Source organism: Lactuca serriola, chromosome 6 (genome assembly GCF_051521515.1).
Source record: "Lactuca serriola cultivar US96UC23 chromosome 6, Lser_US96UC23_V15, whole genome shotgun sequence".
Lineage (NCBI taxonomy): Eukaryota > Viridiplantae > Streptophyta > Magnoliopsida > Asterales > Asteraceae > Lactuca > Lactuca serriola.
The window spans coordinates 131976201-131991882 of NC_136413.1; the positions used below are offsets into that span (position 1 = coordinate 131976201).

The following is a 15682-nucleotide window of genomic DNA, read 5'->3' on the forward strand; positions in this document are numbered from 1 at the left end:
GCTATATGTATGTGGGGTGAAATAGACCCTGAGGTGAAATAGACTCGGCACAGCCTTGAGCTAGCATATAAGTTGAAATAGACTCGGTGGTGAAATAGACCGACATAACCTTGAGTTGGCATATATGTATGGTATGCGATATTTTGGGAAACTCACTAAGCTTCGTGCTTATGGTTTTTAGTTTATGTTTCAGGTTCTTCCGAACCGAAGGGGAAGAGCTTGGGTAGCGATATAAATGATACATTCTGCTAAGAGATTCGAGGGGTATTAGGCCACTAGTTTAATTACTGTAAGACTTTTAATATTTCGTTATGCGTATGTTTTTGTATTGACGATGACATCCGAATGTTTTAATATAAATAAAATACATTTTTTCGAAAATGCTTTGATAATATCATTATCATGTTTTTGGGAACAAATTCTGCAATATTATTCATTAAAAATGATACTCTGATTTTAAATAAGCATAAATAAATCAATCTTTTCTGGCAGTAAGATGCAAAATAAAACAACCAAGTTTCATTAAGAAGCAGACTCAGTCAGATCTGATTTAATTAACAGCTATCAGATAGCCCCTTGAGACTTCAAAGGTTCATAATATTTATAAGTTGACCAAATTACCCTTACAATAATTATGGTATTTTATCATAGACATAGAATATAATTGTTATGATTTTCGAGTGTACCATTAAAATGAAGACCAAAATTGGTTAAATACCTTTTCCATTAGAAAATTGTCACAAGACAATCTTATGTCTGAAAAATTGTCACTGAAACAGTTTGATGTATGAAAACTGTCACTAATCCATGTTCTTTCTATAAGGGTCAAAACAAAGTCAAAAATCGGTTTATTTCAAAAAAAATTTAGATTTCTGATGCATTTTCAATATAGCAATATAATCCAAATAAAAAATTTTAGCTCGACCCCAGCTAGGGGCTACCGCCCCTTGGACCCTGCTCCCGCACCCCATTCGTTCATGGACTTCACCCCTAAATGACAATTTACTTTGAATCTTGAATAAACTTAAACAAACGTACACTGTACACCTTCTCTACTTGTTTAATAATCATCAAGATTGGTTTTAGTCAACAAGTTAATCCATTACACTTAAAATACACGTTGATGATACAAAATCACCAACATGGACTTAGAAGTCAAAAAATTAATAAGAAAATTTTAGATGAACACCCAAAGACCCTCTAAAATCATTATTATTTTGTCATGTATCCTATGATAGGAAAATCCACATATACTCACATGAGAATGGGGGTACTTGGTAGAATATATAGTCTCTAGTCTACTTTCCTTGCAACACAATGTTGCGTAAGCATATTAAACATCAACAATTACATTTGTCTTAAAGGGTTATATTTGCTTTACATTATTTCAGGAACCTTTTATCATAACATAATACTAAGTTTTTTTTATCTAGGCAACTTAATTTTTCATATTATGCTTTAACTAGTTGCCTTATACGCAATTAAATTTCGTTATAGTATCATACATTTAGGTCTCATTCTCACAGTTTTAGCAAGTTACTCTACTTTTATTATATTCATTCATTTCAACAGATAACTTCAAACATCATAACCATACAATGACTATTGATATAGTCATTTTAACGTCATTTCAATTCCATTGAAATAGTTAAGCATGCTTTACTATGGCCTAAATAGTAAATTTAAGTAGTTTTAGTCCTTTGTCCTATTTTTTTACGACTTAACCATTTTTCTTTTATAATTGTGCTTAAATTCGAGTTTTATAGTCCAAACTAATACCAAAAATGTTTTTTTCCCTTTTAAACCCCGGGTATTCGGGTATACCCGAAACCCGACACACATAGCTTATACGGTTATACTCTTTGGCCTAAAAGAGATGCCCTAAAACCCACATCCATAACCACGCCTCCGTCACTGAGCTGTAAAACCCTCACAAAACCTTCATCTGATTGCTACCCGCTGTTCTGCTTTTTTATCATCAATGGCGTTCAAGAACCAAAAAGACAGTCAATCGAACAAGAGAAAGAGAATTCCAGGCGCAACAAAAGGCGATGATGGAGGCAAATTCAGTCCGAAAAAGAAACTTAGAACACCCTCCAACAATCAACCGAACAAGGGTTTTAAGAAACCCTTTGATTCCAAGGCTGCCGGTCAATCGAACAAGGGGTTTAAGAAACCGTTTGAATCCAAGGCCGCTGGCGGAAAACCTAAATACAACAAATCGGATACTTCTCAGGATGCGCCCAAAACGAAGCGAGAACTTCGTATACAAGCTAAGGTTTGTGTGGAGTTTTCCATTGGCATATGTTTTCCGCTCTTATTCATTCTTACAGTTGTAAAGGAGCTTCATTTGAACTTTAGATGTCAAAGGGGTTACGTTTTCCACCTTCATTATCGTTATGTAATCTCAACTTTTCGTCAGAAAAATTGCTAATTACATTCGTCAGAAAAATTGCTAATTAAAACTCAAAGTGCTTTTTGTTGTAAAGAAGATAATATTGACTTACAGTTTTAACTAGACTTGTATCATAGCAACAAAACATGAAACTCCATTTCTAACTAGACTTTTGATATATCTTGTTGCAGGAACTTGCTGAAGCTAGGAAGAAAAAGAGAAGGCCTCATTACACTCTTGAACAAGTGTGCATTTTCTTTCATATACACTGTTTGTGATGGCTTATGAGTAGAAACAAAACATGCTATACACATTGTCATTATAATTTATCATTTATTATTTCAACACAGGAGCTTGCTTTACTATGGGAGAAAATGAGGCGTCGCAATATAGCAAAGGAAGATAGATCAAAGTATGTATAATATATTGTTGCATGTTTTTACTATTATTTAATAATCTCCCGACTTTTGTCATTAATTTCTTTGGTCTTTTTACTATGTTTCAAGGTTGATTAGTGATGCTTTAAGGAGGATGAAGGGCAAAATTCCCGAAATTGCAGGCTCCCATGTTTCTTGTCGTGTACTTCAGGTGAGATTATTAAAGATTTATCTTTTCTGCATTTGAAATGCTCTTCTTTAAGAAGGGTACTTACGTAATTTTCTACCTCTAGACTTGTGCTAAGTATTGCTCAAAAGAAGAAGGAAATGCTGTTTTTGAGGAGCTTCGACCACACTTTCTCACCCTAGCTTGCAACACTTATGCAGTGCATCTCATTACAAAGATGTTGGATAACGGTTTGTAGTAGAATTCAAATGTTGTTTTCTCGACCAAATTACCAAAATACCCTTTTCTCATCATGCCTTTATTTACATTTTGCAGCCTCAAAGGAACAACTAGCAGGGTTTATCTCTTCTCTTCATGGGCATGTTGCTTCACTTTTAAGACATATGGTTGGTTCAGTTGGTATGTATTTATTATAAGTTATAACACACACACATTCACTCATTTAAACCCAATTTTTAATACTATTAAAATTTAATTTTGAATCTTTTTTATCTAGTTGTTGAACATGCTTATCAATTGGGAAATGCCACTCAAAAACAAGCTCTTCTCATGGAATTATACTCCACTGAACTTCAGTTGTTCAAGGATTTAGTATCATTAAAAGAACGCAGGTAAATAGTTAATAGTAAATAGTAAATAGTAAATACACATTTCTACTTGATTTACTTTCTATTTTATTATTTTGGAATTGTTCATATTCTAAAAAATAGGTTAGTGGATATAATTTCAAAGCTGAATCTTCAAAAAACATCAGTGATTAGACATATGTCATCTGTGATTCAACCGATTTTGGAGAAAGGAATAGTGGATCACTCTATTTTACACAAGGCACTTGTGGAGTACCTTACAGTTGCTGATAAGGTATGTTTAATGTTTAAACATTATTTTAATTAATTAATTAATTTTTTTATTTCATGAGTTGTATTTGTAATATAATATGTATGTATAGACATCTGCTGCAGATGTTATTCAACATTTATCAAGTGCACTTCTTGTAAGAATGATTCATACAAAAGATGGATCCAAGATTGGGATTCTATGCATCAAGCATGGAAATGCACAGGTTTGTCAATATTATTATTATTTTTATTTTGATTTAATAACTCTAAATTTACAAATTAGCCCTTTCTTGTAACAGGAAAGAAAGAAAATTATCAAAGGAATGAAAGGTCATGTCAGTAAGATTGCTCAAGATAGATTTGGGAGTATGGTAAGAACTAAGAATAAACCATCTCAACTCTGCTTTAATCTTTTATTTATTTATTTTAATAATTTTTAATTGTTTTATTTTTGTTTGCTTTAATCTTTTATTTATTTATTTTAATAATTTTTAATTGTTTTATTTTTGTTTTTCAGGTACTCATGTGTATTCTCTCTGTTGTTGATGACACTCGGTTAATAAAAAAGGTTGCTCTTGCTTCTTGTAACAAGATGTTTAAAAAAAATATGAGTAAATAATTATTAAAATTCTTTGAATTACAGATCATAATTCGTGAACTCCAAAAAGTGCTAAAGGAGCTTATTTTTGATAAGGTTTTTATTTCATTGTTCCTTGATTTAATTTTTTATATTAACAAACAACTTATTAATTTAAAAAAAATATGATTTCAGAATGGAAGGAGGCCATTATTGCAGCTTCTTCATCCAAACTGCTCACGTTATCTCAGTCCAGATGATTTGTCTTTATTAGATTCATCTATACCTTCTTTACTTATCAAGGTAACTTTTTTTTATTCCTTTTTTGCCCCTGGTTGGAGTTTTTTACAATGTTGGTTTTTGGCATCAGGGCGATTTGGAAACAGAAGCAGAAGCAGAAGAAAATGTCAAATCTTCAGAAGTTGAAGAAGATGAAGATGAAGTTGAAGAAGATGAAGAAGAGAATGTAAAAACTGTGACAGGTGGCAAAAAAGATCCATTACTAAGGAGGCGAGAACTTTTGGTTGATAGTGGACTTGCTGAGGTTTGTTTTCTAGGCGGAGGGTATTTTCGTCTTTTTACATATTCGATAAATCGAGAGGGCAGCTTTTGTCCTATTAACATCTTTGTGGATGGGACAAAAGGTGGCATCTTTGTGGAGGGTATTTTCGTCTTTTTAATTTTTAATTTTATTTTTGTAGAGTTTGATTGATGCATGTTGCGAGAATGCTGAGGAATTACTTCGATCGAATCATGGGAAAGAGGTCTTGTTCGAGGTATAACAAAATTTATAATTTAGTATATTAAAAGGGTAAAATGGTAAATTTACAAATGTGGTTTTGGGATGTGTAGGTTGTTACAGGGGGTGCAGATGGAATACTCCACCCACAATTGGATGAAAAGTTAGAATCTTTATATGAAACAATAGCATCGATTGTAGCAATACCTAAATCAAAAGAAGAAGAAGAAGAAAAAGAACATCTTCTAGAAGATTTCCATTCTAGTAGAACAATAAGAAAATTGATCATAGATTGCCCTTCATTCGCTTCCACTTTATGGAAAAAAGCTTTCAAGGGAAATTGTAAAATGTGGGCCCAAGGTCACAGGTAAACCTATTAACCTAACAACAAATTCACATTTATATTATATAATTATAAACGTTTTTACTTTTAACCATAAAATAATATTTGAATGTTTTCATATATTTGTAGTGCGAAAGTCATTTGTGCATATTTGGAAAGCTCGGATTCGAAGGTGGTTAAAATGGCAAAACAGGAGTTGCAGCCATTACTAGATAAAGGTGTCCTTAAATTACCCGAAAAAAACCAACCAAAAAAAGCTGATTAATCTTTTTTTGTTTTTACTATATTTTGCAACTCAAAATTTTGTCTGATTATGTCACTATGTAGCGTAATTTACAATTATTAACTATGTATTATTTATATCGTGTGTGAGTTGACTTTAAAATGATACTACAATTAATATATTTTTATGTTGTTAAATGTCTATTCTTATACCTTCAGTGTTTATCCTAATGAACAAAGTTATGTATGACGTGCAAATTGTGCAAATTTTATTATTGATTAATTGTGGTTTGGATTATGACGTGATGCTGATAGAAATATAATAAGATATAAATAACAATTTTTTTTTGAGCTAGGGATTTTGAAAAAAAAGTTGAAAGTTCTATTTTATAATCAGAAAACGAAAACGAAAAACATGTTTCAATTGAGGATTTAAGTGTTGAAAACAAGAATTGTCGACTTATTGTAACTGTGGTTTTTTAATTAAATTACAGACAATTGCTTAATTTGGAATATAATAAGTTTCATTAGAAATGATTTATCTTGATGTTGAACCAAATTACAAAAATAAAAAAACCAAATTACAAAAATAAAAAAACCAAATTACAAAAATAAAAAAAGGTAAAGGGGTCATAACTCATAACGCATAGGCCAGTATATAATTCACTGGATCCACTAAACCAATTATTGAGGGTTGAATTAAGTTCTCATTGACTTATGAATATTACCCATCTTTAGAAAAAAAAATGCAACAAAAACAATACTTTAGTCAATTATTGTTGTAAAAATGATAAAAAATTATATCATAAGTTTGTAATCAGGTAATATATATATATATATATATATATATATATATATATATATATATATATATATATATATTAAACTGTGTTTAATATTAAATAGTATATTATTTATTTATTTAATATAGTTTATAATCAGGTAAATATAAATAATAAATTGTGTTTAGTTATATTATCCTTTCATTTAATATGTTTATTGTTTATTATAAAGAAAACACACCCAATTTTCCGGCACCAAAAAAGACATCCTGCACTTCGGTCCATTGGGGCCGTTGCTCACGCGGCAAATAGTTGGGATGTCTATTAGGATATCATTGTAATCTTCCCTTTTAAGTTTTACCAAAATATCCTTCGTTCTTTGATCATCCCCCAAAAATTACCAAAAGTACACAAAAGCCACCCAAAAGTACTTTTATCATCTTTTTAACTTATCACCACTTATTTTTTCAAACATTAGATCACTTCATCATTTTTTTTTCTTTTTAAATTGGTCATTTCAACCGGTTACAAGTAACTTTTCGAATAATGCATGTTGAATTAACACTCTTTGGTAGTAGAGTTGGTATGTCATGGTGATGTGACATTTTATTGTGAATGATATTTATCGCGACAAAATTAAAAGAAAACCAAAAATATAATGTTATTTTCAATATTTTTCAAATGAGGCTATGTAGTGAAAAATGCTCTACATTCTCGATTAAATAGCACAAAAACAATTCCATTTTGAGTCGTTTTTCAATTTTGCCACCCTAAATTTCCTTTCGTCAGAAAATGCCACTTCATCGTGCAACTTCAACGACACACTATAATAGAGTGCCGACTTAGTACATAGTAACCATAAAGTTACCTAGTAATTTGGCGTAATAGCGAAATTGAAAAAAATGATAGCTTGATGTATTATTTTGAAAAAAAAAAATGATAAAGCAATGCGTTTTGTGTATTTTTCCTATTATCTAGTTGGATATTGAATATAGAATTAAACATAATTTAAGAACTAATATTATTTTTTTAACATCAATCAAAAATCTATTAACAAATCAACAAGGAGGCATTAAAAATTATACAACGTTTAAGAATTAATAAATTTTCAAGCTAATAAACCCTATTAGCATTGAACATTTGAACTTTCTATTACATTTGTTACAATTCACGAATTTGCAAATAATAACTATTGATTCGAACAACGATTATTTCTTCATTCATTGTCAAGATGAGACCTAGTAGATGAAATCAGAAACAAATGTGTAGAGGACAACTCCCTAACTCTAAGAATTGATTGTATTATGTTATGTGACATATTGAAGTAAACCGATTAGGTTCACCAACTCCAACCCAATCATCCATGCTTTAGAATACTATTCAACTCTACTCCCATGCACCACTCTTAAAGCATGAATCAACCATACAAATTGTTTGAGAATTCCAAATCATATAACTTTATAAACCGATTAGACAAATGGACAATACCATGTCAAACATCATTCCAAAACATATAGTGTCACCATAACCAACTTTCACACCTTATAAGTATCCATATCAAGATTGTGATCAACCATATTATTAGTAGATTTAACTCAATTTTCCCAAGAAGTCTTCAATATGTAAGTACTAGCATTTCGAAAAGAAGCATAATCACCATTAATGTTTTTAACAACTATATGGATAAAGAATTCAATTCATAAATATAAACCCCTCTTGCTAGTAATCTATTAAAATCTTATTAGTATAAAAAGACTACCAATCCTCAACCCACTTACTCGTTAAGGTGTTACAGTCTTCCGCTAGTTCACTCATCATAACATTCTGTCCACCAACTCACCATTTAAAAAAAGGCTATGCCTTATTCTCTCAAAATCATTTTAATCCACAATTAGGGCTTTGCATATAGAGGAAAAGTAAATACTCAAACTTTCTAACACTAATTTACTCAAAAATTGATCTGTCCCAATTGAAAAACTGCAAATCAATTGAATTTTTATCCATATTACATCAAATAGGTAATCCCTTAATTAAATCAAAGTGATTAAATTGGTTTTAAGGCTTAATTAGATGACAATGCTTAAGGGATTTAAAACTTTCACTCCCTTGAAATATGTAACATCCTCAAAATGGTATTAAAAGTTTTTATGTTTTAGTAAAAATAAAAATAAGTTAATTAGATGAATTTAAATATAGTTGATCAAATAAAAATGATGAATATATTGATATAAACTAATTAGAAGGTTAGTAGAGTGGATCTTATGAAAACATAAAAAAGTATCATAACTGTTAATTTGTTGAAGTTGAGATTTTTTAACAAATAGTCGATGACTAAGTTAGGATAAGAATGTCATGAAATAGACAAGGAATGACTATAATTGGAAATTTTCAAGTTGCTATAGAGAAAAACTTATCAAAGATCCTTTACATAAACTATAAAAGTTCTTTGTCATTTTGAAGGTCTATAAAGTTGGCTAATATGAACATTAGAAATCAAGTCAATTACATGATTATCTCTTATTCAATTTCTGAAATTGCAAAAAATGGATCTGTAATTGGTTATCAATTAAAAGATTTACATAAAAGTTTCAATAGATATGAAAAAGACTACCAAATTTTGTTATGCAAAATGCCTCATTTCCATGTGTTTTATTCACATTTACTAGTTCTACCGAATTTTAACAATTCAATTTAACCGGTTTAATTAGATTTTTATAAAAATTGACTGGCTCATTCAAATCTAGAAATAAACAAAAAGTGGGTGTTAGTTGAACCGCTTCTCTCTAGTTCTTGGTCCAATCGGTTCGAACCAATAGATTAATTTGTCCAATGTTTATGAAAAAAAAAAAGTAAAATTTAAGTTTAAAACAAGAAAAAGATTGCTTTTTATGCAACATACGGATTAGTTTGTGTTTGTCCAATTTTTATGAAAAAAGAAAGTAAATTTAGGTTTAAACCCAAAAAAATATCTTTCGTAATTAACCCAATAAATTAGCAAAAAAGATAAAAAAGAAGGGAAATCATTTTCACATTAGAATGTATAAAAGGTCAAGAAGGTAATTTCAGCGTCTCGTCTCAATCTCTCCGGACTCGTATCTTCCCCGTTGCTTGTCTCGCTGTTCACAACTTTTCTCTCTCCAGATTCGATGTATTAGCGCAAGATAGAATTGTGCAAATCAAGTACCCTGATTTTTGCTAAACAACAAAACTTTGATCTAATCTGCAGTTAATCGAGAATTACACAAACAAAAGGTCGTTGAGTCGCGAATCAGCGAGCTTCTGAGCTGATTCCATGGCGGCAACAACAATGGCTACAGCCGCAGGGGCGGTGGTGTTATTGTACTATGTATTGGCTCGGAAAATGACTTCGGCTGATGCGAAGGCCGCCGATGACGATGAGGGACGGGAATACATGAAATCAAGTAAATCGAAGAGGAAGATCGCGCAGAGGAGGCCAGCTCAGGCGCCTGCCACGTGGTTTGAAACGATTTCGACTCTTTCCGAGACCCTTAGATTCACATATTCAGAAACCCTAGGAAAATGGCCTCTTGGAGACTTGGCTTTCGGCATCAATTATTTGTTGCGAAGGCAGGTAACGCCTTTTTCTTATCTTCGTTTCTTCTAGTTTCTAAAGTTCGAGTTTGATTACCCAAAAGTGTGGATCAAGTTTGACCTAAATTCCTGAATCCTGACCTCGGGCTTCATCCATTAAGTTGGGTAAGGTATCATTGAGCCAAAGTCGACCTGTTAAAGGTTTAGCCTTTATCATTCATGTATGGATATAGTTTGATTTGGTTCACTTCTGGTTTTTATATGATTCTATTGCCCAAAACCACTAACTGCCTGCAATTGGCATGAGTTTGTCGTAATACGAGATCCAATTTTGTATTTCCACTATTTCAAATTAAGTTCACTTAGGCCACAATTCATAGTAACAACTCAAACTACCCTATGTTTATGTCAGAGATTGGTTCCACCCTCTTGCATTTTTTAGTATAGGTTTTAATCATATCTTAAAGTCAGAGGTAAGGGTATCTGTAGGAATTGTTAATACTTACATTATGATTGTATTACTTTGAACATAAATAAGTTGTACACAACTTGTCTTAATGTGCTAAATCTTTATTCAGGGTAATGCACAAGTAGCTAGTGTATATGCTGGAGAAAACAGCATACAACTCAAGGGACCCGAAATCATTGCAGAGTTAAAACACTATTTAAGATTGTTGACTCTCTGCATGCTTTTCTCAAAGAAACCATTCCCAGTCTTTCTAGAATCTGCTGGCTTTTCAGAAGCAGATGTCCTATTGCAGAAGCCAAAAGCAGGGGTACAAAACTACAACTACCTCTTCAATCATCTTTAATAAAATCTTGAATCCCTTTCCTATATCACTGACTTTGATTTTTTTTTTTTTAAAAATAAAATAAAATAACGAATGCAGCTTTTGAAGCCTGCGTTCACGATTATCTGTGATAAAGATTCAAAATGCTTCCTTCTATTGATTCGAGGAACACATAGTATTAAAGACACACTTACAGCAGCAACTGGTGCTGTTGTCCCTTTTCACCATTCGGTTTTACATGATGGTGGAATCAGTAATCTTATTTTAGGTTATGCACATTGTGGAATGGTTGCTGCTGCTCGTTGGATTGCAAAGCTCAGTATCCCTTTCCTTCTTCAAGCCCTCAAAGACAACCCTACTTATCAAGTCAAAGTATATACATACACATAACTACTACCTTTTTATGCTTGTATCAAAAATATAAATACCTATTTGTATTTATCTTTCAGATTGTTGGTCATTCACTTGGTGGTGGCACAGCTGCACTCTTAACATACATTCTTCGCGAACAAAAAGACTTATCATCTATTTCATGCATCACATTTGCACCAGGCATGTATATTACTAAAATTAATTAATATTATAATTATATAAAAATTATCAATCGAATTGTTATACTAAGTTTGATATTCTACAGCTGCTTGTATGACATGGGAATTAGCTGAATCCGGTCAACACTTCATCACCACAATAATCAACGGCTCTGATCTTGTCCCAACTTTTTCAACCGCTTCTATAGACGATCTTCGCACTGAGGTACTATACTATACTATACATACACATACACAACTTATAATATAACTCTCTTTTGACAATTGACAAAATTGCCCCTGAATTTTTTTTAAAATGAAGGTTACAGCGTCATCTTGGTTAAATGATTTGAGAGATCAAGTTGAACAAACTAGAGTTTTAAACGTTGTATATCGTTCTGCTACTGCTTTGGGGTCCCGTCTCCCTTCAATAGCCAACGCAAGAGCCAAAGTTGCTGGTGCTGGTGCTATGTTGCGCCCTGTTTCCAGTAGCACTCAGGTAAAAAAGTAAAAGATTTATTACATTTCATCATTTTACAGAAAATATTCTAATTTTCATATTCTAATTTTTCATAAATTGTAGGTTGTAATGAAGCGCGCCCAAAATGTTGCTCAAGCGGTGGTCAGAACGCGGTCAACTCTCTCTGCGTGGTCATGCATGGGTGCGCGCCGCCGCGCTGTCGGCACTCCACCGCCGGATGGTTTTTCCGAAACTACCCTTATACTTGAAAAAAGCCCCGATTCTACCCCAACCACCCCAACCACCAATAACAACAACCTCGACCGCCGTGACGCCACCATTGACCGCTGTTCTTCTAGCGGCGGGTCGGCTCATGATGACACGGACGAAGAGGAACACCTTATTCCGGTGGACCACATCACGTCGAATGCGAATTCCGACCACATCACAGAAGGTGAACTTTTATATGAACTTGAAAAGGAACTTCAAAGGCAAGAGAACAAAGCGGATATTGAAGAGGAAGAAGAAGCTGCAGCTGAAGAGATTAGAGAAGAGGAGAAAGTTATAGCGGATGCGGTTGAATCTGAACAGGCGATTTCTTCTTCGGATATGTCGGAGAATTACCATTTATACCCTCCTGGGAAAATTATGCATATTGTTTCGGTTTCGATTGTGAGAGATCAGAATCATAGTCGTGATTGTGATTCTGCCATTGATGAACATGTAGAACATGAAGAAGTGGAAAGTGAATGTGTGGGTATTTATGAGACGAATAGGGAACTTTATGGGAAGCTGAGGTTGTCGAGGACCATGATTAATGATCATTATATGCCAATGTATAAGAAGATGATGGAGAAATTATTGGTGGAATTAGAAAAATAGATTCGATTATATTAGTTTGGTATATAGATATATTATATATTTACACATATATTGTAACTGTATGATATGATTGATGAATGGTGGTTGATTAATTTTTTTTTTTCTGTTTGTACGAAAACGATTCGGCTAACTTTATTATCGGAGTTGAATGAAAAATTGACGATTTTATTTTATTTTTTAATTTATTTATTTTGTAAGGTTTTCTATTGTTTTATGTTTGCACTTTTTATACCGAGATCTTGAGCTCCACTGTTCATTAGCTACGAACTCCATGAACGCAATTTCATTCGGAACTCCATTTACGCCGTTAACGTATCCTCCTTGGCGTAGTACGACGTCGGATCGCAATTTCCATCTTCCATCTCTAACTCTACCAGTTCCGTTCCGTTCGCAATTTCGATTTCTACACAAGCAGCGCAACCACCGGAGTCTCTTTCTCGGCCAGTCAACCATGTCCGGCGATATCCTGCAGCCGATGGAACTGACAACGGAGTCCGATTTCGAACAGATTGTTTCTCCCGATGGAACATTATCTATATGCGGCTTCGGTTCCTTGCTTTCTGGTAATCTTCACACTTCTAACGTCTAACCCAAATCATTTGTTCTGAATGTCGACTGGTTTCTAGTTTTTAAACCTAGCAATGCAAATCTGAAATCGATACCGATTCTCAAAAGTTCGATTTCAGTATCAATTAAGGAATAGAAACTTAACACCGTAGGTTTATCAATGTTGAAATCGTAAATTCGATACTCAAACTAAACTTCACCTTTGATCGATTAGAACGGAGCGCAAGGAGTACGTTTCCCGATCTGATCAACTTCAGAGTTGCAAAATTAAACGGATTTAGACGTGTTTTCGCTCACGTTGCTCCCATTTTCTTCGAGCGTGGAATTGCTAAGCCTGAAACTAAGGTACTACTGTTTCCCAGATTAAGTACTTCAGAGTTGCAAAATCACTCTCTGTTTGTTCCAGATGAAACATATAACTATGTCATGATGAGATGATAATTTTTTATGTTTTCAGGAAATTTCAAGCTTGAGTGTGGAGCCATGTGAAGGTGAATCACTTATAGTTACTGTTTTCGAAATCAAAAAGTCAGAGGTATGTATTGAAATATGTTCTATCATTTTTCTTTTGGAACAAGAATCTATGAACAAACTCACAAATTAACCAATAGAACTCACTCTTATGGTAATCAGATTCCATCCTTCATTGAGAGGGAGCATGAATTCCGATTTTTAGCTGTAAGTTACTATGCAATTTCTTTTCTTCATAAGAATCCATCCCAAATTCTCCAGATTTGTGTTATTAGTTCTAACAATGAACGAATATGTTGGTTTCATAGGTCCTCCCTGTAACACTAGAAGGTAGCCAGTATACTACACCCGCTGTGAGTGACACCCTATTAACATATCTACTAAAGAGTTAAATGCACATTTATGCAACAATTACTCACCTTTCATCCAATTTACACAACACTACCAATTTATTCCACAATATTTCACATTTTTATCGATTTATGCAATAATGTTCTATTTTTTTCACCAAATTATCTAAACCGACACAAATTATCAAAGCACCTTCTTATCTACTCATTGCATATTTCATCTAAAAACTATTTTTTTTGCATAATTTGGGAAAAAATATAAACACAGTTCTACAAATGCACATTTAACCTTTTACTAAACGAGTAAATAACAACTTCTTAAGGGATTTACATTTTGTTGATTTTTGGTTATGAATGCCAGGTTCTGTGTGCACGTTATAGCGATGAGGAATATTTACAGAATAGATGCAAAGGTATTTCAAGTATTTAGTTGAATCAAAATAATTAGATAATTAAAATGTATCCAACTTTTGTCCTTTTTTTTTCAGGAAGCCAAGAGGTGTACCATGAGCGATATGGACGATTTGGTATTGAGAAGATTTGGAGAGATGATGTGCTTCCTTGTCGTGTTTATTGTCGGCATTGGTAAGTTTTTGAAAAGTTAATCACACAACAACAAAAAATCATTTATCTAGAGAAAAAAAAGTTGATAAAATGGATAAAATCATTTTGTGTAGCGTATTGGCAGCAAAGAATCTTGGGAATGAAGCGTATGAGAATTTTTTAGATCATACGTATCTTGCAGACCGTATAACAACCCTTGGGAAATACTTGGTGACAACGGGTTGTGGTATCATGGAAGAAGAACCACCCGAGGTTCTTAAGGTTCGATATGGTGGTTAGTCTTGATTTTGGTATTTTTAGCAGTATGGTTCCTAATTTAAAGGGTTTTAAATTAGGAACCCGATTGTAGGCCAACATTTCAATGTTGGCCATAACATTTGCGAGATGAGAATTTATAATGTCAATGTGTATTAGGCTGGGACTCGAGTGATATGTGATTTCTTTTTATCATACCCATGGTGGCGATAGGACTCGCTTTATTTTTTGTCTGTGCAAAAAAAGACGTAAATGCCCTTGTCATCCTCATCAACAAAAATATCTATAGAAACCTTGTCTAGTCTAGTTTTGTTGTGTGTATCAAACACAAGGTAAATGAGGTTTCAGCGAGACATTGTGGTTTGGGAGTTGTTTCCGCTTGTGTTTTTGATCCATCAACATAAAAACAACAGTTCTGATTTTTATACATTTGTTTTGATTCTCTCTATTTTGATTAAAATGAGGGTTATAAAAGTCAAAACAAATGGATGAGTCAAAATCATAATTGGAAAGTGATTTACCTCCAAATGTAGTTTATCTGGGGAAAAGAACATTGGGAGTGCACCGAGGGGAATCTTTTGAATTATAAGCAATGCATTCACTAAGGGGCTGTTTGATAGTTTCTGATTGAGTCAATGTTTGGCTGAGTAAGACGTAACCCCGAATCTTACCTGTCCAAGTAAAAACATTTCAGAGGAGTCAGGACCGAATCCATTAAATCAATTAGAGGTTTCTAAGCGTGATATCAAACAGTTTGAATATGACCGTCTAGTCAAATTTAGTTTCTTAGTCGCTTACC

The 15682-nt window shown here is 33.1% G+C and overlaps 3 protein-coding genes across 4 annotated transcripts; all 3 read left to right on the plus strand.

Moving 5' to 3' along the window:
- The first annotated feature begins 1870 nt into the window (after nucleotides 1-1870).
- PUM24 (pumilio 24) lies at nucleotides 1871-5877 on the plus strand. Its single transcript, XM_079004570.1, has 17 exons — nucleotides 1871-2278; nucleotides 2587-2640; nucleotides 2746-2807; nucleotides 2902-2983; nucleotides 3066-3189; nucleotides 3275-3358; nucleotides 3456-3570; nucleotides 3670-3820; nucleotides 3909-4022; nucleotides 4098-4169; nucleotides 4316-4366; nucleotides 4442-4492; nucleotides 4571-4678; nucleotides 4746-4919; nucleotides 5077-5151; nucleotides 5228-5481; nucleotides 5587-5877. Exons 1-17 carry the CDS (start codon nucleotides 1982-1984, stop codon nucleotides 5720-5722), a joined length of 2004 nt encoding a protein of 667 aa, XP_078860696.1. The 5' UTR covers nucleotides 1871-1981; the 3' UTR covers nucleotides 5723-5877.
- A 3651-nt stretch (nucleotides 5878-9528) lies between these two features.
- On the plus strand, nucleotides 9529-12776 carry LOC145056843 (lipase class 3 family protein). Of its 2 annotated transcripts, none has more exons than XM_079004571.1 (7): nucleotides 9529-10053; nucleotides 10592-10789; nucleotides 10904-11176; nucleotides 11254-11356; nucleotides 11442-11560; nucleotides 11657-11833; nucleotides 11918-12776. In XM_079004571.1, exons 1-7 carry the CDS (start codon nucleotides 9754-9756, stop codon nucleotides 12674-12676), a joined length of 1929 nt encoding a protein of 642 aa, XP_078860697.1. In that variant the 5' UTR covers nucleotides 9529-9753; the 3' UTR covers nucleotides 12677-12776. The 2 variants fall into 2 exon arrangements, with proteins under 2 accessions (XP_078860697.1, XP_078860698.1); XM_079004572.1 differs by having other exon boundaries at nucleotides 9865-10049.
- Nucleotides 12777-12886: 110 nt separating this feature from the next.
- LOC145056844 (uncharacterized) lies at nucleotides 12887-15140 on the plus strand. Its single transcript, XM_079004573.1, has 8 exons — nucleotides 12887-13239; nucleotides 13458-13588; nucleotides 13701-13778; nucleotides 13877-13921; nucleotides 14023-14067; nucleotides 14426-14477; nucleotides 14553-14649; nucleotides 14742-15140. Exons 1-8 carry the CDS (start codon nucleotides 12948-12950, stop codon nucleotides 14905-14907), a joined length of 906 nt encoding a protein of 301 aa, XP_078860699.1. The 5' UTR covers nucleotides 12887-12947; the 3' UTR covers nucleotides 14908-15140.
- Nucleotides 15141-15682: the final 542 nt, after the last annotated feature.